General features: G+C 57.6%; 1 protein-coding gene across 17 annotated transcripts in view; it reads left to right on the forward strand.

Annotated features, from left to right (window-relative positions):
* Myt1l (myelin transcription factor 1 like) overlaps positions 1–26,325 on the forward strand; it is a 338,827-nt gene that overhangs the window by 300,881 nt on the left and 11,621 nt on the right. For 12 of the 17 annotated variants that reach the window (XM_078029755.1, XM_078029750.1, XM_078029756.1 and 9 more), the window contains 3 exons: positions 10,250–10,312; positions 11,960–12,043; positions 12,733–12,954. In XM_078029755.1, coding sequence (XP_077885881.1) covers positions 10,250–10,312; positions 11,960–12,043; positions 12,733–12,954 — 369 coding nt within the window. Of the gene's footprint in view, positions 1–3,538; positions 3,733–3,792; positions 3,884–10,249; positions 10,313–11,959; positions 12,044–12,732; positions 12,955–26,325 lie in introns of those variants that run through there. The other 5 variants (XR_013429313.1, XR_013429314.1, XM_078029762.1 and 2 more) reach the window with 3 other exon arrangements.

Consider the following 26,325-nt stretch of genomic DNA (forward strand, 5'->3'; position numbering starts at 1 on the left):
ACCATCCTTCCTACTTCACAGACACAAAGCTGAGGCTCACAAAGGTCAAGGAACCCGTGGAAATCGCAGGGAGCTTCGGGGATGCCAGGATGGCCAGCATCCCCACAGCAGGACACCCAGCAGGGCCGCGGTGGGCACTCTGTGGGGTCGTGGTGCTGTGCTGGGAGCAGTCTCCGTCCACCAGCCCTCGGTGGGCAGATTCTGTCTTTGCCCTCCTCAAAGCCGAGGCTGCCAGGCACCAGGTACTCCCCGGGGCCCATGCAGCAGCCGCACTGGTAGAGGCTGGCCCCAGGAAAGACTTTCATTCCTGCTCCCTGTGGAGAGCTGGGGCGAGCACACGGGGCCACAGGTCAGCCAGAAGAAATCCAATGACAGCTCAGGCAGGGCAGAAGTCTGGAGCGCAAGGGCACTGGACAAACCAAGGGCACTGGACAAGCTCGGCTGCAGAGGGCACGACCAAGCAGTGACTGCAGCGGCCTGGGCCAGTCAGCACACCTGGAGTGTGCAGTCCCCCGGGCTTCAGGCCAGGGCTGCTGCAACCTCAGTGCCTCGCTGCCGGTCAGAAACCTGAGGAGCACAGCCTTCAGGTGGCAGCTGATGAGGAGACGCCCAGACCCTCTGCCTCTGCTGGCTCCGGGAGAGCTGGGCCTTGGCACGGCCTGACGAGGGAGCAGACCTGAGCCCACCTCCCCCGACACTCCCAGGCGGAGGCGGGCAGAGCAGGTGGGACAGCGGACGACACAGACTCTGAGGGTGGGCTCTCCCGCAGGGCACGGCCTCGGGCTCAGGAGGCTGAGCAGAAGGCTCAGGTTTGTCACAGCCCCCGCACAGAGGCTCAGGAGAGGCTCCCAGGGGCACCCGTCCTGAGAGGCCAGAGCCTCCTGGAATCCAGCCACAGGCATGGCCGTCCCTGAGGGTGAAAGGACACTTGCCCTCCATCGCGGTCATTAGGCAGCATCACTCTGGCCTCCCACAAGGGTCCCCACACCTCTTGGTGATCTCAGGTATCCTCAAACACCCCAGTGGACAGCACGCAGCCCCACAGGACAGACTCCATGTTAGTGCACCAGGTGGTCAAAGGCTCTTCTGGCAGGGTCCCTGCCACTGTGGGAGGAGACCCTCCTCTTCCCAAGACGCTGCCTTTCAGACAGACAGTCGCTCTGCCTCCTTTGGGCTTCTTCTCTGAGCTCCGAATCCCCAGCGCTCCCTTTCCTCGTGTGGTGCGACTCAGGTCCTGGCATCTCGCTGGCACTCTTGGAGCGTGGACACCTCTACGTGTCTGTGGCAGGTGCCCTGACCACAGCACTGACACGCTGCTTCTCTTCCAGGGCGCCTCCTGTACTCCAGTCGGGAGAGTGACGGGCAGGGTCGCCCTCTTGGGATCGGAGCCCACTTCCCTTTCTCTTTGCTCTTTGTCCATCCGTCCCCATCCCCAGTGCCTTCGAGCAGATTCCAGGTGGGAGAGAGCCAGGCTTCCCTGGAGGAGGCCCAGGGTGGACCGGACTCACTTGCCTCCTGGCTGCTCATCTAGAAAGGGTGCAGGCAGCATGTCCCATTCAGTTCTTCAGCTGTGGTTGGCTCTACAGAGCGATTCAAGGAGAGACGACTGGTTTTCTCCCCAGGAAGACAGAGCAGGCACTGAGGCCAGGGTGAGCATGGCTGAGGTCTGTCCTCAGGACACTTCTGCACTCACTCCCATTCTCGGGAGCGTGACCTGAGTGTCACGGGCCCCGCAGGCACCATGTGGGTACAGGAGATTCCAGGAATCACGGGGTGCTTGCAGCAAGTCTGACGGGCTTCCTTTCCACCCCACTGCCCCTCCTTCCTCCTCCCTTCCTGTCTCAGCTCCCTCATTCCCCACTTCCTCCCTCCTCCGAAGGCCCAGTCACTGGTCCACTCCCAGCAGTTTGGGTTCAGAGTGGATGGACACCTCTGACAGCTTCTGTGGCAGATGCCCCAATCACCAGCTGCCACTCTCTTGCCTGCCCGCCTCAGAGGCATGAGCCAGGGCAGCTGGGTCTTCAGAACCCACTGTGGTGTGTCCTGGACACAGAGCCACCCGGCTCTGTAGGAACCAGTCCCTGGGAGCACAAACAGGAGCACTTGAACCTGGCTGGAGATGCAGAGGGGCCAGGGATAGCCCGGGAATGGAGAGCACGGGGCTCCAGTGTCCACTCACGAGAAGCTGCCAGCAGGACCATCGCTGCCTCACTCCTGTGTGACCTTTCCTAAGAGGCTCACCCTGTTGGGGCCAGTTTCCTTGCTTTTAAAACAAGCTTATTTAATTAATCAATTCCTAAAACCTCCTACGAAACTAAGTATGTGAAATCCTTGTCACTTTGACCAAAAACCCCACCTTTGAAACGAGATGGAGGCAGATTTCTGTGGAAAGGAGGGGGACTTGCCTCCTAGAGTATAATCAGGGAGGCTGAAAAGGAGGAGGAGGCAGGAACATACGCTGTAAGACCACACAGTCACAGATAGAAGGAGGGGGCATGAGGCAAACTGGGGAGGAGAAGAGAGACGTGGGGTAACCCACAGCGTGAGGATCCCAGGGCTGCCCGCAGCAGGAGGAGCGCTCCTCCCTGATGGTCAGGCCAGACGTTGTCTCTAGGAGATGAGGTAGGGGCTTCAAGAACTAGCAGGCCCTCAAACCTGACGGCCAGCAAAGCAGCTGGGACCTCCAGAGGCACGAGAACCTCAGAGCAGGGCAGCCTCTCGCTGAGAGGAGAGACCCTGGCCTCTGGTTGGGTCCAGTCTTCCCACCCAGATGCGGGCCAAGTCTGAAGCTTTCAAAAGCTGAATGATAGAAGCTCCTTCCTCATTCAAGTAGAAAGGAGTGTTACGCCCACACACAGGCCGAGAAATGGAGATGAGGTCCCGTGCCACCATGGGCTCTGATAGCCACACAGTGGCCAGGCACATCAACACCAAAGCTGTGTCCAGCCCAACAGGACCAGTCTGTCCAGCACTCTGGGCCTCCAGGTCCTTGGATTTGGAAGCACTGGGTCTGGGGTGTGCTGTGGCATTTTCAACCTGCACCTCGGAGCTGGTGTGTGAGCTGTGTGTGCGCTGCGTGTGCGCTGCGTATGCATGCCTGTGAGGGGAGTGGTCACCGGGCGCGCGGTAGGTGGTTCTTCTCTGTCTTGAACGCAGTACATTGTTCATGGTGTTGAGGAGATGGACCTGTCTAGACAGCAGCCCTTACAGGAAGCCCCGCCCCCCCCCCCGTCCCATGCCAATCAATAGCTCCAAGGATTCCTTTCTAAGTTCAATAACTCAGCACTTGAAGGCCAACTGGGAATGGTCACCAACATCTTTCCCCCCTGCCGTTTGTGAAAGCATTCCAGGACCCTCTAGTGAGGTGTTGGGTAAAGTAGGCACAGTGAATCCTGCACATCTCCTTCCTGCGCCCAGGGCCAGGAAGGAACCCCACAGCCGCGGCAAACAAGTCTGAATTCTGCTTGTTGCTGCGTAAAACTGGTGCCATCTGTCCCAGAGCTCAGTGTGACAGCTGAAGGTGAGTGCTTCTCCTCAGGCCCCGCCCCTGCTTCCTGCCCGGGATGAGGTTCCTTTGCATGTCCCACGTGGAGCCCACCTGCATCATGAGTGCTGTGTGAATGCTGCAGGCCCGAATGCACTGCGGACCAGGTGAGGGCTGAGCCTAGGAAGGGTGGTTTCTGTGGCCTCGAGCCAGCTGCACCAAGTCACCTTGTGTATTTTTTTTTTTTTTGCATGGGTCCTCCGAGTCCAATTCCAATTCTGACTGCAGCTGCCCCGCCTCTTGTTTAGCTGGTCCACTGCTGCTGGACGTGCATGTGCTCTGGCAGCAGTTTCCCATGGACACATCCCGTTAAGTGAAGGGGACATCAGGATGTGCTAGGTATGTTCTGCCACACTGGACAGGAGCTTATTGCTGGATGTACCTGGGACGCCATTCAGCCCTGCAGCAGTTCAGTGTCGGCACCCAGGGGTCCACATTAGGCGTCCACCCCTGGATTACAAGGGCAGCATGGTCCACACAGATGGCTCACGAGCTGAGACGTGTAGGCTGCATGATGGGAAAGATCAGAACACAGACCTGCATGTAGCATGTCAACAAAGCGGAGACAGCGGCACCCGGCACCCCTGAGCAGCCAGCCTGGCACCCGCAGAGATGCGGGTGCCAGGCCAATCCTGTCGTGGTTCCTGGTGGGTCCCACATCCCTTCTCATCCTGTGCTGAAACCGAGCCCCCACCCCCACACACTGTGGTGCTCCATAGTTGGGGAGGGCAGAGGCAGGACTTAACTCAGTACCTGCTAGAGGCTGGCCCGAAGCCAATGGCAGGCAGGTGATCCTCTGAGACAAGACCAGACCTGCCAGCAGCAGTCCCATCTTCAAGAGGCTGCAGCAAGCATCTGGGATGAACTTCACAGGGCGCCACACACGATCCATTCTGCCTCTGCGCACAGCAGGCGCTGCACCTGGGCTTGTTCAGTCGTACTCCGTGATGCTGATGCGATGGCAGGCCACCTGCACCCCACAGACCTGTCCCCGTGTTGGGCAGTAGCACTGTGTTGGGCATCACGGGCCACTCAGCTCCTCCTCCCTCCATGTGGCTACCCTCTCTCCCGTCATGGCCGCACAGTCCCTGGGCCTCCCTCTCCCAGCCTTGAAGGTCCTGCCTGTCCTGTCAAGAGTCCCTAAAACCAGAACATCTGAGTTTAATCTGCATAATGATGCCTCCATTTTCTTGATACCCAGAGGCCTAACTCACTCTAGCACACTCTCTAAGTCATCAAAATGTTATGTATTTTAAAATTGTGTTAAGAATATTTTAAGAATTATTCTGCAATCCTTTGTTTGTCCTGTAATTTAAAAGACCTTGCTTGGACCCAGAAAGGGGCCGTGAGCTCACTCATTCCCAGGGCCAGCACTGCAGAGCGGCCTGCCCCCGTGTGCTACTGACACCTCTGCTTTAACTGAGCATCACACAGGAGTGCCCTCGGCTGACTCAGAGCAAAACAGAAGTCCTGCAGAGGTCCGGGGCGACTCCGGGGCCTCTGCACCTCTGAAAGGCAGGCCCTGGCCCGCCCCACCCTCCCCTAGAGAGGTCCCCGAGGCGGGGAAAGAAGGCCTGCCCGGCAGCGCAGTGAGGGGCTGAGGCTCCTGGGAAGGCCTGTAGGGGGCAGCAGAAGGCCTTGGGAACACCTGTCCAGCACGGGAGCCTCGCTGACCCCAGGATAGGGATCCAGGTGTGCACACTAAGACTGAACTCCAAAAAAGGGGAAAGTGCTGAATATCATGCACTTTGAAAAGTGACCCTTAAGCTTCCGTCTTCCCTTGAGTTTCAGGTAAAATATTTTAGAAATTGGTCAGAGCCATGTATTCTGCTCTCAGTGGCCTGGTTTCTTTCTGTTGGGGAAGAAATAGCCAAGCCTTAGCATAGGAAGGAGTGGGTCTCATTTTCCATATAAAATGTCTTTATTTTGCCCCTTTCTACACTTCTTTGTTTCTCATTTCTATGGAAAAAAAAAGAATGAAAATAAACAAACTCACTTTTAGAAAAAGATCTGTTCAAGAAAACGTAACATTTAACTAAAACTTCTCTTCAAAGGCTGATCCATAAGGGCCCGAATGGTTCCAATGTACAAATGTATTCAACTACTGTAAGGAGGGCTCAGTCTGCATCGTTGTGATTATTTTAACATTGAAACAAGGTTATTTTAACTATGAAACAAGATTTTTTTCCATATTTTGTGTTTTACTAATTAAGATAGAGTTTCCCTGAACAAAGGAAACAAACCAACACTTTCAAGGTCTCCTCATGAGACTCTGCAAAGTGCTGAGTACGTCATCGTGATGTTTGATGCTATTATTCCAAACAGTCAGTGTGCTCTGTGCACATGAGCCACCAAGCTCAAAATCAGAGCCTGGGAAGACTCTGGCAGACTTGGCCAGAGGGGTCAGCATAGAGGTCCTAAGCCAGGCAGAGGGGCTTGGCCCAGAGGTCCCAGTCCAGCCAGAGCTCCATCCCATGGACGGCACCTAGGCCTTGGTGGACAACACTGTAAGACCAGCAGTCGTCTCTACCTGGACTGGTGCCTGGGCGCTCCTTCCCACCCAGCAGAGAATGCAGAGCACTCCTGGTGCTGAGAGGGTCCTGCTGCCTGCAGTCAGTGCCAGTGTGACCTGATTCCCCAAGTACCTGGAGACAAGTGGCCTGGGCTGGCCCTGGGTGTCCACCCATACTGCATCCCACCCTTCAGTACAAATGTGGAGGATGCTGGCAGTACCCTGGACTTGTGGGGAGCTGCTGACCGTGCTGCTTGCAGGATTGGTGTGAGGTGGGCTCCTCTTTTGTCCACCTTGAGCAGCAAGACGTACTTCTCTGTGCACGCTCAGGTACCTAGGGGCACACCCAGGGTGAAAAGCACCACACTGTCCTGCCTTGACTTAGTCATGACACTGACTCAAACCTCGGAGTCTTCTGTTTTGGAAGACAGGTAGGATGACAGAATGTAGAGGAAGCCTTTTCAACTCCCTTGTGAATGGTCAGCCAGTGATGCAATTCCAGTCAGTCACAGGACTGCTTCCTTCCCTGCTTCCCACCTCAGGCAGGGTCCCACAGAGGAGAATCCCACAGTGCTCTGATGCATTTGCTCCTGCCTGGGTCCAATTGGAGGCACCCGTGCCATGTGCTGGCCACTGACCTGTCTGAGCTATGTGTGCCAGTGCAAACCCTGGGTCTTTATGATTGTACGTGGCAGTGCACAGATATCAAATTGATTTTTGATGTTGCAGGATGTGCCTGATCATGTTGAAGGATATATCTGATGACCACCAAGTAGATGTGGCTGGTGACAATTTCTATAAAGGTCCTGGGCCTATTGTTTTAGATAGGTATTTCTATGTTGCACACTGGTCTTGAACTCCTGGCTTCAAGCGATCCTCCCGCCTCAGCCTCCCAAGTAGTTGGGATGACAGGTGCCACCACTGTGCCAGGGCGTCCAAAGTTTCTCCAGTAGTGAACACAAAGAGAAGCCCAGCAGCAGGAGGGTCAGGGGCTCAGACCTGCAGGTCGCACTGTGGCTCAGGTCTGCCACTCCTCCAGGGAAAGGTCACGGCAGTGAGGTCAGAATGCACATGTCTGTGAGCACACCTCAGTGCTGCCTGAGCTCCTGTCACCTTAATGGAGCACTATTTAAAACGCATTGCTGAGCTGGGGTTGTAGCTCTGTGGTAGAGCACCTGCCCAGCACATGTGAGGCACTGGGTTAGATCCTCAGCACCACGTAAAAGTAAATAAGTAAAATAAAGGTATTGTGTCCATCTACACCTGAAAAAAAAACTTTAAACACATTATTATGATTTTTCCATCAGCATTCTTCAATGTCTACACAAGACCAATTTCCCTACTGAAGATTATCTTATCTTTGTATTGTGTACTCTCGAGGCAGCACAGGACCCAGAAGGTCTGGAGGATCAGGGACCTCCTGTCTAGCACACCACCAGCCTGCACGTGCAGGTCTCAGGTGGTCCGTCCATTGCTCTTTCTTCTCTGAGTGTTTCTACCCAGAGTACCTTTGAAGTAGGGAAAAAACGATGGACGAAGCCAAGCTCTTTGTCCAGGGCAACTTCCTCTTCACAGGAACTTAAAATAGCCCAGGTGCTGCTCTTCCTGGTGACCCTCCGGAAGCGAGGCACAGCCCCTTTTGCTTTCAGAACTGCTCAGAGTGGCTCAGGCTTCAGGCCCAGCCTCCCTGCCAGCAGCCAGGGCCGTTTCCATGGAAACCCTCTCAGGGCCCAGGCTGTGAGGCCCACACTGCCTCCAGTTCTGCCCGTGGGGACTTTGCCCACGTGGGCCTCCCTTCACAGGGAAGCTGTGCTCTTGGATGCGCAGGTGCCAATCCAACGTGCTAAATCCATCCCACACCACCCCCACCCTCCAGATCCTGGAGCCCACAGCTTCTGGGAGCAGAGGTTCCCTTTGTTAGATGAATAATCGCTCCCGCACTCACAATGGCGGAAAATTGTTTTTGAATGTTGAGATTTCCTAAAGCTAGAAAATTTGCCTGTAAATCCAAGAGTTTAAATCATGCCCTAAAGTCTCTGAACAGTTGCCTAGAAATAGATGCCCAAAACGCTGGGGAGAGGTGGTGGCTTCTGCCAGGCTGCCTTGGGTGGCCCTGGGCACCACCTAGGGAAGGGCCACTGAAGACCTCAGGGCCACTCCACCCAGCGCCTGGGAGTCCCCTGGGCAGCGGTGCTCGGGCAGGGCTGGACCTGCCTGCCCAGCTCCATCCGGGCCCTCCTGCCCCACTGGGCTTAGTCCTGGCAGGGAAAGGCCCCCGTCCACAGGGCCAGCCGAGGCAGAGTGGGGATCCGGTCAGCCGCCAGGTTGGACTAGTGATGGTCAAAGCAGACCTTTCAAGAGACGGGCCTCTTTGCTGCCATCTTCTTTCTTTGCCAACACTATGAAAACTCTGGAAATGAGCACAATCAATATTTTTTTTCATGGAGGAAAGAGGACGCTTCTTTTCTTACCAGATGATGAGGGGGACATTTGTAAAAGGCAGCTACATGCACAAAACATCAACAAAGGTGATTTTCATAGGCATGAAAATTTGTTTTTAGTGGCATTTTTTTGGTTATAATATTGTTCCTTGAGCAAAATATGACAACTTCCTTGACTCTCACCAAAAAGAAAAAAGATGTGAAAAATATTTACTGGTGTCAAAATGAGTAAATTTTAAATTAACTTGCATTAAATACTTAAATTAGGAAAAGATTTTAAAAATCATAAACAAGATCAAGTGTTTGCTGGCTGGTGAGAGGCACGTGTCTGGCTCAGGTTAGCCTCCCTTGACAGAGGCCTCAGTGCTGGCCAGCTTTCCCCTGCATGAGTGCCAGGTGAGGCTCGTCCCCGGGGGTGCTGCTGGAAAGTCAGCCAGCTCACCCAGCAGTGCTGTTACTGCCATTGCTGGTTGGCCTCGGGATCCAGCCTGAAGAACATGTCAATACCTATTGTTCCTCCAAAGGCAGTTCCGCAGCCAGATCTGCAGCTGCTGCTTTGAATAGGTATTTTTTGAAATATCCCATCCCTTTCTTAGGACTGAAGCAAAATTAGAAATTATCTGAATACTTCTGAATGTCACCATAAGGCACCCATGCACTGGAAACCAATCCCGACTCCGGGTTTCAACTTGGCTCCCTACACCCTGAGCCCCCAGAGAGAGCCATCCTCCCATGAGAGAGACTGGACAGTGCTCACACCAGTCCCCAGAGCACCTTCTCGGAGGAAAGGAAGATGGACTCTTAGTAGGCACCTGTGAGCTCTGTGGTCCTGAGGTCTGTCCCTGGCCAGATGCCAGGCCCTCTGACACAGAATGGCACTCAGGGCTCGACCCGAGTCTCACTACAGAGTGACCAGGCTCACTGAAGCGCTTCATCTTCGTTACCTTTGGAGGCCTACAAATTTAATGAGAAAGGAAATTTGTCTTGATTTTTGTGCCCTAATGTCCACCTTTGTGGTGGTGCAAAGCAGTGCTACCACCCGAATGCTTCTGCTTGTCCTCAGGTAGCGCTTCAAATAAGTTGCATGGAGAGGGTTCAAACTCTTCAAGAGAAATCCTCTCCCCATCAAGCCATGGCCGGGTGTACTCAGCAGGTTTACACAGACGCTGTGTGGGTGCCCAGGGACCTTGTCAAGAGCCCCACGGATGTGGCCCAGGGTAGAGATGTTCTCCCATGCTGCACTAGGTGGCTAGGTCTGACCCAGGTTTGGGGGGAATCAGGTCACCTGAGTGCCCAGGTGCAGGCTGGGCTCGCTGGACCATGAGGTGCCCACAGGGTGAGGGAGCCCCGGGTGGTGCCAGCTCAGGTTGACACCATACAGTTGGCCTGGGGTGAGTCTTCCCAGGTGCATGTCTGACTTCAGGCCTGGCCTGGTGTGACAGCAAGCCCTGCCCTTCTGCCCTGCTCCAGACTTAGAGCAGGAGGAAGGAGGGAGCACAGCAGTGCAGTCCGAAATGCCACCAGACTGGCAATCCTTCTGGACATGTCCTTGTGCTTGAAGGAAGGAGGGAGCCACAGGCCTGTTGGTGGCCGTGGATGAATGCACGAGGGAGCTCAGCGCAGGTCCGTCCAGCCTGTTCCAACTGCAAGGTTGAGCAAAGAAGAGTTTGCTTTTTGTCTAAGTAAGAAAGTTCACTGTCAGGGGATGCTCCTTCCTTCCAGTAAATCAACCAGTTCGCGTTTTGCTTGTAGGTGCCCCACCCCTGGCTGTGACGGTTCTGGACACATCACCGGCAACTATGCTTCCCATAGGAGGTACGTGAAGACTCTTCCTCCCCTCGAGGCCCTGTTCTCTCCCTGGAGCCGCAGGGAACCTCCATCTCTGTGGCTCCGGAGCAGTCGGCCGGCTCCCTGGTAAAATGAAGGCTCCAGAGGGCAGAGCCGTCCTTCCCCGCCTTCCCTGGGGAGCCCGGAGGCTCTCTCCACACCTCGCTGCAGAGCAGGCGGCTCGGCTGCTCTCCACCCGCACGCGGAACAAGGAAGGGTCCCTCTAGCGAGCTGTCCCTCAGGTCTCCGAGCACTGGCTGTGAGCATTCTCTTGCCCGGACAGTGATCTCTTCCAGGGTAAGAGTGAGCCACAGGGCCCCACAGGTCTGATAAGCAGGGCTCAGGGGACCCGAATGCCACAGAGAGGAACTTCACAAGTTCTAGGCCCTGCCACTCCCCAAAAAGTGTGCAGTCTAGATTACGGCATAGCCACCAGTCACAGGAGACGATCTGTGCCATCTGGCCCTCAGTGAGCATGTGGGGACCTATTTGACACCAGGCCCTGTGTTCTGTGCTCAGCTGGTAGGAGGGAAGAGCTCTCACTTCCCTCAAGCATGAAAACTAGTAAGAAGAGAGTCACATGCAACTTCCTTCCCCTGACCCATGGGAACTCAGCCCCATGGTCCTGGAACCACGTTAGTGCAGGGGCCAGGGCAGGCACGTGCCTAGGATCCAAGAGAGGACACAGCCACCTGCCATGGCTCCTCCTCCTGGGTGCACTCTGCAGTCCCAGACAGCCCTGCCCCACAGGGAACACGGCGGCTAACCTGCCCAGAACAAGCCTCCTAGAGGGGTCTGTTGAGGGCGGGCGGGGGGTGCGAGCAGAGGGCACCAGGGAGTCTTGGGAGCGCTGCCAGGTGGCAAGATGAGGTCACAGCACTCCTGAAGGACTGACCTCACGCCCAGGTGGCTGAGGCCACGCACGTGGGAATGGAGTCCTGTGAACCAGCCCACAGGAGGACAGAGGGACTTGGGGGCCAGGTGGCAGCCTGCAGGCAGGGCCAAGGGGCAGGTGGACTGGGAAACAGGTCACCGTGTGGCAATGGAGAACCTCAAAGGCTGTGAACAGGGACAGCTCTGCTGTGGTTCAACACCTAACAGGTGTTGCTGGACATGGAGTCACACTTCAGGACAGACCCAGGGGGTCCAATTCCAAGGTCTCTGTCTCCAAAACTAGAGAGTTAAATAAACATGCTCAGCCCCTTCTGCAGAGACAGCCACAGTGTGGGCCTCGGGTGCAGAGGGACAGGGCTCAGCACGACACTGCCCCATGCAGACCGCGGGAGGGCCTGGAAGCAGCAGGAGCAGGGCCTGGGAGCTGGGCCTCCTATCCCGCAGCAGTCGCCCCGGCAGGTGGCTCCCGGCCTCAGCCAGCTCTCTCCCCACATCCCCTGCACTTCTCCGGCAGAGCTGCTGCTCCCTAGGAGTCCGCAGCATCCTCACCACCCCAGTCTCTTACAGCCTTGAGAAGGACTGAAGGGAGAGGCTTTGAGAGAATGCAGGGCAACCTCCTCCCCGATGGGTCTCGTCCCCAGAAGCCCAAGCTGGGGAGAAGGGAGTCACAGCCTGCACCCCAGTCAAGAAAGCCTGCCAGAGTCAGGTGTGCGCCAGTTCTGAGAGGTGTTTCTCTTTTAGCCTTTCAGGGTGTCCAAGAGCAAAAAAAAGTGGCATACGGATAGCACAAAGCAAAGAAGATAAAGAAGACCAGGAGCCCATCAGGTATGAGGGTCAGGGGGCCAGGAACTATTAAGGAAGCCAGTGAGCATCCATAGGAAAAAGAGCCCACAGGTCGCAGTAAACATCTGCGGAGGTTTCAATAAACTGGGAAGTCAGGTAAACCAAACCACGTGTGGGAATCGGCCAAGCGGGAACCGGTGGTGCTCCGCAGTCGGCTTGTATGGCTGGTATTGTGAGTGACACCAAAATGAAAACCAAGAAACTCCCTCTCCCCAGCAGACCTGACAGGAGAGCAGACTCGTGAAGGTTCATGAAGGAATTAAATAGAAAACGGAAGTGAATATTTTACTGACATCCTGGTTGATCCTAGCCCTCGGTTAAGCACTGGGCTCCCTGGCTTGGCCCTAGATCTGGCTGCGAGGGGTCGGCCCCACACCAGTGCCACTGTGCCCCATGTCAAAGTCTGCAGAATGACCTGGCGACCTTTCTGAATTTCCAATCTCAGTATTTTTGGAGGAAAAAACATCCGTTGAAACAAAATAAAACTGAGGCCTTGGTCCAGAGGCTTTGGCTGGCCGCAGCCTGCCCAGGGCCACCCCGGAGGCTCCACCAGGTGGCGCCCTTGGCCCACGTTTGGTCTCTCCCAGCTCCAGGCCCTGCCCAGCCGCTTTCTTTTCCTGTAGGTCCTCGAACAATGACAGTGAAGTTTGTCCCCTCTGTCTGCTGTCCAGGTGTCCTGTCCCAGGCTGTGACGGTCAGGGCCACATCACTGGGAAGTATGCGTCCCACCGCAGCGCCTCAGGGTGCCCCTTGGCGGCCAAGAGGCAGAAAGATGGGTACCTCAATGGCTCCCAGTTCTCCTGGAAGTCGGTCAAGACGGAAGGAATGTCCTGCCCCACGCCGGGGTGTGACGGATCAGGGCACGTCAGCGGCAGCTTCCTCACACACCGCAGGTGAGTGCCTGGCTGGCCGCGGTGGGTCACCCCGCTGCAGCTGCCGAGCTGCCCACAGGCTTTGTCACCACTGAGAAAGAAAAGTGATGACCATCAGGCCAACTAGGGGAACCCGGAGGTTGGGGGCAATGAACGGGACTTTAAATCTGCTTGGGAAGCACAACTGTGTGGTCACATCTGCTCCTGGGGACAGGGAGTTCCAATGCTGCTCACCAGGAGCCACGGTAGAGGTGGTTCTAACTGCACACACTGTCTGTAGGCTACCTCCTTGATTTCCGCTGGAACTTGCAGGAGGCCCTGCTGGAAAAGAGACCCACTGTCCTAGCAGGTTTATGTCAAAACACACGAAAAAATCGCCCAGGACCCAATAGCCCGCCTTAATTTTTCTTTGCTTAATTTAAAAAGAAATACGTGAAATTAGACTGTCTTGGAAGAGCTCTGTTTTGAGGCATGCAGCTTGTCGGGCTCCTAGGGGAGGTGACAGGCCTGAGCAGAGACAGACTTCAAAGGCCAGCAGGACGCCTTCCACTGTGTCTGAGGAGCTGGGAGCCCAGGCCCCTCTGTGCCCTGGGGAGACTCTCCAGGTCTCCTTGCTGCTGCTCCTCACGTATTCCCCACAGAGACCAGTCCTGTGCACCCTGCATCCCTCTGTAAAACCACCTAGAATACAAGATGAACAGCAGAGGCCGCAGAACAGGGAGAGTTCAGGATGACTCCAAGCCTCCCAACACTTAAGGAGGATGTTCTTAAGTATTAATGAAGTCTCTGCTTAGGTGGAAACTGCAGATGCTATAAATACACTCAGAAAGAAAGACTGAATGCCATTCCTGCCCCTCCCCATGGCAGGTGGACCCTTGAAAGAAGAGCTCACACACAGGACACACTTGCCCCTGAGCCATTTGCCCCCTTTCACACCAACAGGTCACTTTGTCCCTTAGATCTGTGCACAAGGTCAGGGGCTTCTGTCCACAGTACAGCAAGGCCAGCAGGATGACCCTTCCTGGTTTCTTCCTGTCTGACCCCACCAGTGTCTCCAAAGAGCCAGGGTGCAGGTTCCTCTGCACACACCTGCAGGTACGCGGGCGGCCAGCTCTGCAGGACACACCCCACACAGTGCACAGGAGTGATTCCAGCCTCTCCAAGACTGGGCCACGCCTCTGAGCAAGGCTGAGGCTCGCCAGGGTCACTCCAGGGAAAGTGCTCCTCTTGCTGAGGTGCTGGAGGAGTGGTGCCCACTCCTGTCTCCAAACCTTCCATGGACAGGATGATAGCCCAGAGTGGGGAGGGCAGAGAGTGGGATCTCTGCCCAAGGAGGTCAGGGGCTAGGGAGGGGCCACACCCTGCCCCAGCTTCCCCAAATGCCAGCTGCTCTGCTCTGGTCTCTCACCCACCACTGGCTCACCCACAGCCTCCTCCCCAAGGGCCATTCCAACAGGGACTCTGAGTGGACTGTGCCTGGCAGCTGCCCACTACAGATGGGATCTCGGGGTGAGGTACACCTCACGAGGAAATGCCTCCAGGGGACACCCCTGCCCCCACCCCAGGGCTCGGCAGACACCACCCTCGGCGTCCCCAATCCTGGGAGGCCCCAGAGGCCCAGGGCAGGAGTGAGATGGCCCCACCCAGGGCCAGCCACTGCCAGGCCTGGGGCCACAGCAGGTGTGGGGCCAGGCTGATGGGAACACAAGTCAGTCATCTCAGGGGGGCTCCGTGGGCGCTCATGTGGAGAGCTGAGGCTTGACCAGGGCTGGACGGCGTCCTACACTTCCCTGCAGGGGATGGAAACTGGCACACTGCAGAGGCGCGTCTGGACATGGTAGAGCAGGGCCTTCACGGGGCACAGGAAGATGGGCATGAGGGTGGACAGGAGGCCCATGGTGCAGCCAGAGCAGGACAGAGCCACCTTTGGTTTGGCTTTGGTGTTAAATGGTGGTGACCCCCACGTAGCACACCGTCTCAGCTGAGTTTGGACAATGGCTAGATGGTGTCGCAGATGTCCACCTGGCTGCCAAACATCTCCAGGACTGCTTCAGACCCCAAGCAGAAGCAGGTGCCCTCTAGCAACAGCTACCCATCCTCGCCCCCCACCCCATGTCACCTCCATGTCTCTAGTAGGATGGTGCTAGGGACCTCATGTGAGTGGGCTCTGCTGCATTTGTCCCTCTGTGACTGGCTTATTCCCCTCAGCAGAATGTCCTAATGTCCATCCACACTGTAGCCTGTGTTGGTGTTCCTGTCCTTTTGTAGTCTGGATAATGAATGCTCACTGTGTATGGACCAGGTTTTTACCTGTTGAACAAGTCTCCATTTGTTTTATCGGGTAGGCTGGGTATCATTTTCTGAAAATACAGTAAAATTGATATTGGCTATGAGCACAGCTAAACATGGACAACTAGACTCACTGGAGAGTTGGTCCATGCGGCCTCCGAGGTCCCTGGGCCATGGCCTTCTACAGGCTTCCCGAGCTGCCTGAAAGCTTTCCCAAGCCCGCATACCTGGGCCATGGCCATGTCCCTCTGGTGCCTGGAGACGTGTGGACACTTACCTCTGCCATGACCACAAACTGCCTGGGCCTCCCTCAGCAGCTAGCACAGGTTGAAACAGAAGGTACAGGCCTTACTTCTCCTGTCCCCATCACGACAGTCTGTCTAAGGGATGAAGAATTACTCGTCAGCAGAGGCCAAAGTTAAAGAGTAGATGAAGCAGGGACAAAGGCCATGGCTTCTGGGCCCTGATGCTCAATAAATCAGGTACCCTGGAAGCCATGCCCAGGGCCAGCTGTGAGCTGTGCAGTGTGGCCTCACCTCCTGGCTCCTCCTGCAGGGATCTCACTCTTTGCAACCTGGAGGCCAGGTGGGAGGTCTTCTCTCCCACCCTTTTGTCCCTAGCAAAGTCTTATCTGAATAAAGACAGAGCTGAGTTAAAGAAAATGGAAACATTTCATCTTCAGGACTGCTGGGTATTTCTAAAAAAGAAGTTCTCGATCGGCAAATCGGCCCTTCCAAATCAGATGCATCTGCAAGTACTCAGGCAGATGTGTCTGCTGGCTTGGGGGCCAGGGAGCCAGGTGGATGCCCTTGCACATGTTGGTTCAGACCCACCGGCTAGCACGGCCCTAACGAGGCCCACTGCCCAGATGGCAGCACGTGAACTTCAGGGGACACAGCATTCAGACCATCGCAGAGGGAAGGAATGACGGTGTCATTTTAAATATGTCCATTTGAGATTTTGTGGCACTTTGAATTAGAAATATGTCCATCTGACAGCTGGGCAGGGGTGGCCCAGAAAGAGCGAGACCTAGTCACTCCTGACCCCAGGGCCACAGGAACCAGGAACAGGAGGGGACCAGTCACGGCCAAGCCAGCTCTGGGGGTCACTGGCACCTGCTGGCAGGTAGACGACGGCGGAGATGCTGTGGGCAGGAGACCAGGTGCCGCAACGTGGCAGGGCCACCAAGAGGAGGCTGTCCACCTGCAAGAGTCACGTGGCAGAGGGCCAGCCAGGTGAGGCACCGAAACAACTGTTTACCTCCAAAATGGGGACCATGTTGGCCCGGGCACTCGACAGGGTCATGCTTAGGAAAGGGGTCTGAGGTGGCTCAAGGCCACACCACGGACGTGATGGGCAGCTCAAGAGGTCTGTGGACGAGGAAGCCAGGAGGTGAGACCAGATCCTGTTGTCTGAGGAGAAGAACCAGGAGAAGGAACAAAATCAGACATGGGAACGGCCAGGACCGACGGAGCCGCTCAGCACACCAAGGAGGACCGGTGCGGCTGCACACGCCTGGGCAGGAGGCCAGTGAGGAGGCCGCCCTGGAGGACCTCCGGTAGCCAGTGGCAGTGGCACAGAGTCAGGCAGGGACAGTGCTTCCTGTGGCCATCTGTCCCTAGGAACCTGCAAGACAGAGGCTTCAAAGTGAGTGGGGCTGGCGGCTGAGGACACAGTGCCAAGGCAGGTGGGGACGTCCCTGCCAGACAGAGGTGGTGTGCCAGGTGGGCCCGGCAGGGAAGACCGAGCTGCAGAGGCAGACCCTGGGGAGGCCCCCTGTGTACCCAGAGACCCTCGACACAGTGCTGCTGTCCCAGACACCTGCCCTCAGCACACCAGCAGCACCTGGCGCCTTTCACCTTCCCTCAGCCCTTCCAAACAATGGCAGTGATGCCGCGGGGCTGCCCTCAGGCCAAGGAGGGTGTCCAGCCCCTTCCTCTTCCCAGCGTCCAAGGAATGAAGTGGGTGTGAGCCGAGGTCTGGCCAGCCACCCTCTCCCTGCAGGCAGAGCCTGCTCTTCTGTGTCCCAGGTCTTCCTGACTCTGATCGCTGATCTACTTGGTGAGACCCAGGGCTCCTGTCTCCTGTGGAGAGCTTCATCTCCACCTGACCCAACCACCGCAGCTGCTGTCGGGCTCCTCTGGCCTCTGTGCATGCCCGGGACAGCTGCCATCTCCGGAACAGCACACTCCTCTCTCAGTGTGGCAGGCACGACCCACTCACCAAGGACTTTGTGCATCTTTAGGAAGGGGATCGAGTGTGTCTGAGACAGGAAGCAGCTGTGAGTCCTGGGGTGCAGATGAGAGGTCCTGGGGTCTAACAGCAGCCAGAGGCACATCATCAGGTGTGTGCAGAAGTTAGGAGGGAGAAGCAGAAGTGGGAAGGCCCCATCACTGGTGCCTGGGCTGCACACCCACCTTCATGGGAAGAGCCTCACCAGACCTGGGCAGAGCCTGGGGTGAGCCGGAAGGTATGCCCTGGTGACCATGAAGGCAGGAGAGAGACACGGGCTACAGGGGAGGGGACTTCCTTAACACAGAGCTTACTCTCGTGCAGGTGAGCAGAGCTGGCCTCTCTCAGGTTCTCCACCAAGGATTCCACCCATGGTAGCATGAAAATATTCAAAGAAAACCTTGTACCTAAACTGAACCTGCGTACCCTTTTCTCGTCATTGTTCCCAAACCATACAGCATAACAGCTGTTCACACAACAGCTGCATGGTGTTGGGTGTCACAGAGAGTCTGGGCATGGTCTCAAGTGCGTGGCAGTTGTGGGAAGGCCACCTGCACACACTGCGACATTTTCTCTGAAAGCTGTGAGCTGTGTGTGTGTCTGCCGCAGGCCTCAGATCCAGCCACAGACACCAGGGCACGGCTGTGTGTCACCCTCACCTCGATTCTTGTTCCTCCCAAGTGCATTGGAAACTTTCTCCCAACTTGAATTCGTGGCTTCTGATTCTAAACCCCAAATGCGTGGGGAAGTAGGCCATGCCTTTCAGAGGCCTTGGCCAGCACACGTGTCCTCTTCAGCCACCTCTGAGACCCCCTCGGGGCTTTTGCCCAGACCGTGCGAGTGAATCTGTTCATTCCTTCAGAGCTCATCACAAAGGCAGATAGACTCTTCTAGAAGCTTGTTTTGCTTGACGGTTCCCAGGAGAACTGTGGAGAACTGTCACCACACTGAGCACTTTCTGAGTCGCTGTCATCATCTGCTTTGCCTGAGATCAGTCAGGAAAGGCTGGCCCAGCAGGACAGGGCCTCACCCACGTGTCAGAGGGACAGGCACAGGGGGGAAGGCCTCTGGCACACAGTTTCCCAGGGCAACAGAGAGAGGGTGCTTAGGAGAGGATCAGAGTCCCTCTGGAGGCAGCACAGGGCACCGTGGGACACGGGCAAGGACTCGGCTGCAGTGCACGGACAGCCACAGAGCTGACCCTGAGGCCCCGGGTGAGGAGACTGCTTTGGGTCCAGTCCCTTGAGAGCACAGTTCACGTGCCGTGAGGACAAAAGCCAGGACTCGCACAGGCAGCAGTGTAAGACCCCACGGCGTAGGCACTGGAGAAAGCACCGCCCAAGAGCGAGCTGCCTGCCGGGCCCTGCTTTCAGCCTTAGGAGGCAGACCACCGGCTGGCCTCTGGAGAAGAAGAGAGGCCCGCCTTCCAAGGTCTCGGGGACTCTGCTCTCCTGTGAACCGCACAGGCGGGACTTTCTTCTCTCTGCCACGTAAAGGACGCACCCCGTCTGGACCACAGGTGCAGACAGAGGAGACTCCTCCTGTCCTGTACTCAAGACCCCTGACAATCAATCCCAACTCCACCGGACAGGGCTGAAATTCACATGACTGGCCACTGGGATCCCTGCTGCCCACAAACCCCTGGGGCCTGCCACCTTAGAAGGCCCTCGTGGGCTTCCTGTGCACGCACGCTGCTCCTCTCCAGGAAAGGACCCCTGCTCCCGCTCTGGAGAGGAAAGAGGAGGGCATCACCCACCGTGGCCTCTGTGTTACCTGAGCCCGCCTCACAGCAGGTCTCCGACGCTCTGCCCTTCTCTGGCCTGCAGGAGTCCGGGGAGGAGGGAGGAGGACCAGGAAGACTGGGCCTCTCCAGGAGCACGGTGCCACGAGGCAGAGGGGAACATTTCCATCTAGCCAAACCCTCTGAAGCCTCAGGGTCTTGCTGGGGTCCTGCTCTGGGGAGACTGCCTGGCCACACCGCAGGCCCCAGGCATTCACCGTCTGGCCAGACTGCCACGTCTGGGGCAAAGGCAGAAACCACTCCGGTGCTAGATCCAAGCCTGGAATCTGGTTCCACGTCTGTCTGACTGCTCAGGGGGGCTGGGTAGGCAGTGTCCACTACCTGCGCCCAGTCTGAAATGCCCCAGGGGCGGGCCTTGTCAGGGCGGACTGAGGCCCAGCCAGTCCACTGAGTGGCCAACACTGAGAAGCAACTTCTCTCCAGCCCCCCTCCCTTTGCCCTCAGGACTGGTGCCTGTGTGGAAATCGTCTGTGGGTCTGTCCTGGGGAGGAAGCCTGCCAGCTCTGCTCACTGCCCTCTGGAGCAGGCCCCTGCTCGAACCTGGGCCAAGCCATAGATGCACGGCTCCCTGGGCACTACCTCGGAGAGCACCCCAGCGCTGACCTCCGTATGTTGGCACTGGGAGGAAGAGCTCAGATTGGGCATCTGTCCTGTGCAGTGTGCCCAGCAGGCCCGTGGGAGTTGACACCTGCAGGTCACCTCTGCCAGGCCTCCTCAGCAAGGCCACCCTGCCAGGCCACCCCTGCTAGGCCTCCTCCACCTGGCACCGCGTGTCTGGCACGGGGTCCTTCGCGGGCGGAACCCAGCCCACTTTGCTTTTGCAGGAGTGTTTCCTCCTGAGATGCTTTCGTTTGCTACCCACCATCCTGACACCCCAGGGCCTGGTGAGCATGCCACAGACGCCAAGTGACCACAGGCTTGCTGCAGCAGAACCTCCAGCTCCGCCTCAGAGGGAAGCAGACGCCCTCGGGACACAAGCATTTGAGCTTTTTGGTTGTTTTCTGATTAGTGCTCTGAGGGCCACTAATGCAGCAGCCTACCCCCAGCTCCGCGTCTGCAGCTGGAAGTCCAGCCCAGCCTGGTACGGCCTGGCCAGGCTGCAGGCCAGGTGCCTTCGGGAACGGCCTTCTCTAATTTTCACCTCTAACTCTCCTTGAGGCAACAGTCCACTTCAGTGTCCAGTCCTCAGCAGTACCTCCGGGCACCCTGTCCTCCCAGGAGGCCTCACCAGGTCCGTGCCCTTCTCACCCCTTCTCACCTCCAGCCAACAGGCCCAGGGTGCCCAGGCCGGCACACTGGAAAAACCATCCCCAACGCCCGAGGCTTCTGAGTGCTTCAGTTTGGCCTGAGGGACAGAGGGGTGGACTTTCTGAGGTTGCTCAATTTCAGATGACAGATTTAAATGTGACAGCCACCTGAGGCCGGGCTACCATGGATCAGGTCTGCCAGGCATGCCAGCCACAATGCCGGTCCTTCTCCAGCTGAGATCCCCTTCCCAGCTGCCCCAGAAGACCAGAGGAGATGTTCCAAGTGCACAGCCCCAGCTCCCCTCCCAGTGGTCACTATCTGTGCCCAGTGGAACCCCTGGTCCCTCCTGCAGCACCCAGAGCCAAAGGCCCTAGAGCGACAGGGTGCAGTCGCCAAGCTCCCATCCGCTGGCCCCCACACCTTGCCTGGGGCCACCTTGGCCTGGGTGCCCATTGCACAAGTGTCTCTCTTTTACAGCTGACTACTCCCACATTGGGGCCATTTGAGCCAACTCTGAGTCTGAACTCAGGTGTCTGCCCCTCCCACCCGGCAGCAGGACTGCTCTCTTACTGTCCTGGTGGCGCATGGCAGACACACAGCACCCAGTCCCTGCCTGCCTCCACCCCACTTGCCCATCTTCCCCGAGTCTGCGTCCAAGTCTCCCTCCTCCTATGAAGACAAGGGTCATATTGAGTTAGGAATCTAGATTTGACCACATCCTAAGACCTAAATAGGTTTCCAAATAAGGCCATGCTCACAGGTACAGGCCTGAGGACCCCTGTCCCTTGGGAGACATTAAGGAGAAACGAGAAAAACACTTTTCTTACTGCCCGTCAGGGTTAGTTCTGCTGTCAGCCACACAACTCTAACGGAGAGGGTCCTCCCTGGTCCTGTGCCACTGGGTTGGGAAGGAGGAGGGTGCAGGTGTGCAGGGCAGAGCCCCCAGGCCTCACTTGAGAGTGGGGAACAGGAAGGAGGAGGGTGCAGGTGTGCAGGGCAGAGCCCCCAGGCCACACCTGAGTGTGGGGGACAGGAAGGAGGAGGGTGCAGGTGTGCAGGGCAGATCCCCCAGGTCCCACCTGAGTGTGGGGGTCGGGAAGGAGGAGGGTGCAGGTGTGCAGGGCAGAGCCCCCAGGTCCCACCTGAGTGTGGGGGACAGGAAGGAGGAGGGTGCAGGTGTGCAGGGCAGAGCCCCCAGGCCTCACCTGAGTGTGGGGGACAGGCAGGAGGAGGGTGCAGGTGTGCAGGGGTCACTGCAAGGAACTTCATCCTCCACCGAGGCCAGGCCAGGCCAGGCCAGACTGAATCCTTTGGGGCCACCAGCCGCCCAGAGACTCCTGGGCAGGTGCGGACACTGCCGCCAGGGGTAGTAGTTCTTTCTGGGCAAACCTCTTTCAAACTGTCTTCCAACTAACCAGGCCAGACCCTTGGGGTGTTCCCACAGTCCAGCTGACCGTAGAAACCCATAGCCCTCAGGAAGGCCTTCGCAGCAACGATGGGGCTCAGAGCTGTCCGGGTCTACCTGGCTCTTTCTGGAGCCCTGTGTGGACAGGTGCTGGCCAGTTCTTCCTGGGCCACAGCAAAAGCCTTAAGAAGGTACCCGTGGGGAGCCTCTCCAAACCCTCCCCCTCAGTGGAGGGCCTCTCCATGGCACATGTTATACACAGCAGCCAGACCCCAGCGAGCACACAGAAGCTGGTTCCCTGAAGCAGTGAGGCTGTGCGGGGCTTGAGGCTCAAGCACACACAGGCTGTGGCGTGACCTGCTGCTCTCCCAGTCCCTGACCTGGCCATGCCACAGATGCACCTACAGGCCAGTGGGTGGGAGAGGCCTCGGGACCCAGGCCGCCTCTGCCCCGTGGCATGGCCGAGCTGTCTTCTCCATGGCTTGAGGGCTCCCTGTCTGGCCCAGAATTTTGGAGGGGAAAACCCTGCAAGTTTTGGATCCTGGGAGGAGAAGGATTGCACGGCATCCTGCACACCGAGGCAGGGTTGGAATTTCACCAGCTCAGGAGTTTCCCTTCTGCCTGCTCCTGAACGTTCCCCTGCGGGGAAGCAGATTCTAGTGAGAACCTGGATGCCCAGCACAGGTGAGGTTGGCTAGCTCTGCATCGATGTTTGTTTATTGACAAAACACTCCTGGTCATCTCCAGGAAGTTACAGATTAAGATAGATCTACAGCCCAGGTAAGAGGATGCGCTCCTAACCCTGCTCTCTTTCTGGCATGGTGGTGGTGTGTGCAGAGCATCTCATAGATGGAGTGGTTTCAGGAAAGAATGCTGCATTATCACTGGTGAAACATGGACCATCAGAGAGACAGCATTTTCACGGTGCACTGGGCACAAAGGGGCTGCCTGCCTCCAGGGTGTGTGTGTCCACAGGGGGCTGGTGCAGGCTTGGCCTCCAACCAAATCTGTCCTCATCCTCAGGCACCTCCTATGTGTTCAGTGAACCCCAATTTCCAGAGCAAATTGGCTGCTCTCTGGGGTCACAGCACCTCCTGTCTTGCTAACCACACCCCTCAACGCCCTTCTTGCTTAGCAAATGTCCACTAAAGCTCTCAAAGCCCGCTTTGAGCGATGTCCTGATGGAACACGGGGCCTCCCAGACCTCCCTGTGAGCCCTAGAGCCTGGCTGGAAGCTGCACTTGAATTCCTGCCCTGGGCGCCTCATACCAGACGTCTGGGCTGGGCAGTGGAGCAGCGTGTTAGCCAGACCTCCCGGCTCTGAGATTCCAAATCCAAGATCCAAGGCCGCCATCGGTGGGAGCGGGCCTGCTCCTCAGCGCTGGGGACCTGGCTCCCTTCCCGGCAGGATTCCTAGGAGGATTCCCGGACACCGGCAGGCGCCCCACCCGCCGGCTGCGAGACAGAGTGCAGGGAAGGCGAGTCGCCACCAGGTGGCAGTGCGTCCGCGGGGAGCCCGCCAGGCCCCGGTCCGCCAGGCCCCGGCCTGGGACTCGCTTCCAAATTTGACCCGCAGGGCGATGAGCTCACTGGATCGGAATGGAAGGCCCCGCGGAGCGTGTTTCCGCACAGCGCCTCGCTCTGTGCGCTGTCTTCCTAATTTAGCTTCCCGTACTCTCGCTGGAGCGGTTCCAGGATGCCTCTTGGCCACTCCCCCTGGCGGGTGATGGCCTCGCAGCCGAGGGCAGCCCCTGCTCGTCGGGTGTGGACTGGGAACAGCTCCCAGGTCTGGCGGGCCGCGGCGGCACCTGCGGGAAGCTGGCTCCGCCTCCGCGCCTGCCCGTACTGCGCGCTCCTCCCCCGGGGTGGTCAGCAGCGAGCTCATTCATCACACGGCCAGCAGAGTCCCAGGGGAGGAGACGCCCAGTGTGCACTACTATTTCAATGCACTTCACAAGGACTTTTTCAAGTCAGGAAGAAGCGTGCCTTTGGAGATGGGGAGAGAGAGGCACCCCAGAGCAGCTCTGCCGCAGCCTCACCGCGTTCCAGGTGCTGAGGACCACAGCCCGAGGCAGGGACAGTGAGGCACACGTTCATCTTCTCTTTAGCGAGTAGACCCTGGGATGACAGGGGTGCTGCTGCCGCGGAGGCACCCAGAGTGGGAGGCCCGTGGCGGAGGCCCCAAGCACCTGGTCTGCCTCTCACTGAGCACTCAGGACCTGAGGCTCAGACTCTCTGGGTGATGCCCAGGCCCTGCTCACTTGGGTCACTGGAGGAGGCGGCCAAGGTGAGAGGCGGGGCAACAGGCTTTCCTGAGCCAAGTTGAGAAAGGGCAGCCGGGCGGGTGCTGTCCTCATTCCAGGGCCTCTCCTGGAAAGACCTTGGGGGAAACTTGCTGGGTCCCCCGCACAGCAGGCCGCCCCAACCCCCAGGCTGTTTGCCACGGGCTTCTCCACTGGGACCTAATAGGACACGAAGGGAGAGTAGGACTGGGTGCTCAGGAGGGGTCCTCTCTCCCCCTGTGGGGAAAGCTTTTGGAGACGCCAGGGTTACGTTCCTGGTCTGAGAAGTGCCAACTCGGGGTCTGTCTGACTTGATCAAGTGCCCTGTCCCTTGTGGCTAGCACGAAATGCATGGCACACATGGTTCCTTAGGTCCACCTCTTCCCTCAGCATCACCATCGAGGCCTCCAGACCTCAGTCCATCTGTCATCTGTCCATGGTGATCGACACATTGCCCCACCCCGGGCTTTTCTCCACACAACCTGTTGGGTCTCACTGTGTCCCGGGCGTCAGCCAGGACAATGCACATGGAGGGTGATGAGGACAGCGCTGGCCCTGCTTGCAGGAGCTGAGAGCTTCACAAGGAGAGTCCTTGAGGAAGCAGACACTCCATCCAGTGCCAAGAGGTAGCAGGAAGGACAGCAAGACGTGGACAGCAAGAGGTGGACATCCAGGCTGTTGGAGAGAGCAGTTGGGAGGACCCAGCGCCAGGGTCGCCCACACTGGGCCCAGCCAGGCTCTGAGAGCCCCCACATAGTCCAGCCAGCAGAGGGGCCTCAGCTCCAACAGGTGACATCCCCCGGGAAGCCGGGCTGCGGCTGCCAGGCTCACAGGGCTGTGATCCTCTCTGTTCTCTGCAGGCCCCTCGCCTGACGCCTGCCTTTGCAGGGTCCTTTCTCTGTGCTCAGTCTTTGAAATATCACCATGAGGTAGGGGTTTGGTTACTTTTCCATTCTCATTTGACAAATGAAAACACCAAATCTCCGAGAGGCCAGGTCATGGGTGGGTGAATGGCCCAGGGCCCATCTCAGCTTAACCTGAAGGTTCTAGGTTCTAAATAATGAGACTCCCCAAGAGTACAGAACTGACCAGAGGGGAGCCTGGCTGTGGGCACTCCTGTGAACAGGGTGCTGCCTGGGTGGACAATCTGCTGAGACTCGTCCTGCAGCAGGGTTGCTTTGAAACTGCAGTGTGGACACCATACAGGTCTGGCCTCAAGGGTCTCACCTGGGCAGGCCTCCTTGAAGAGGAAGAGCAGAGAAGGCTTCCACGGAGGCGGGGCTCAAGAGATTCTCACAAAAACTTGAAGAAAAAATTAGGTCATGTTGTTTGCATTGTGTGACCTGCAGCTGGACTAAGACCCGTGCTGCAGGCACTCCTGCCCCTCCAGTCCTGCAGGCACAGCAAGGCCTGGGCTGCTGCCCGTGTCAGGAGGCTGCAGGGGCCTGGAAGGGGGAGGAGACAGGATGGTGGCTGCCGGGACACTCCCTTGTGCAGGACAAGCAAAGGAAGACAGATGCGTGATAAGCGCTGAGGAAGCTGCACAGGCCAGGGCTGGATGGTGGAGTCCCGAAGGGAGCATCATGGGCACTCACCAACACACACCAGTGTGCAGAACGACGGACAAACAGAGTCCTGGGAAGGACCCAGAGAGGTCTCTGGGCAGCACCCCAGAGGCTGGACGCCATCTTCAGGGAAACCTCAGAAACAGCTTAGCTCCCCAGGGCCCTTTTCAGGGGGCAGGACTAAGCTGGACAAGGTCCCACAGCCCAGCCAAGGAATACCCCCCGGCCTCAGGGTGGTGACAGGAGGCACAACCTACAGAGAAGGTCAGTTCTACCACCCTGGGGCTGCTCAGCTGGGCTCTAGCCCGTCCCTGTCTCCACACTCTGCAGCTCTGTCCTGCTCAGGGCCACCCATAGACAGGCTGCAGGGGAGCTGAGCAAGGCTGGCGAGGCCCACAGCTGGAGCAGGGCCATCTGAGCCTTCAGTGGAGCTCCCTGGGGCCATTCGGGCAGGCTGCTGGCTCTCCCCTCCAGCCCTGAGGCTGTCTCTACCCTGGCACTGCAGAGTCAGCCTTGAACTTCCAAGTCCAGGTGCAGTCCTCTGCAGGAACTGGTCCTCGGGCAGCCTGC

Source organism: Ictidomys tridecemlineatus, chromosome 12, assembly GCF_052094955.1.
Source record: "Ictidomys tridecemlineatus isolate mIctTri1 chromosome 12, mIctTri1.hap1, whole genome shotgun sequence".
Lineage (NCBI taxonomy): Eukaryota > Metazoa > Chordata > Mammalia > Rodentia > Sciuridae > Ictidomys > Ictidomys tridecemlineatus.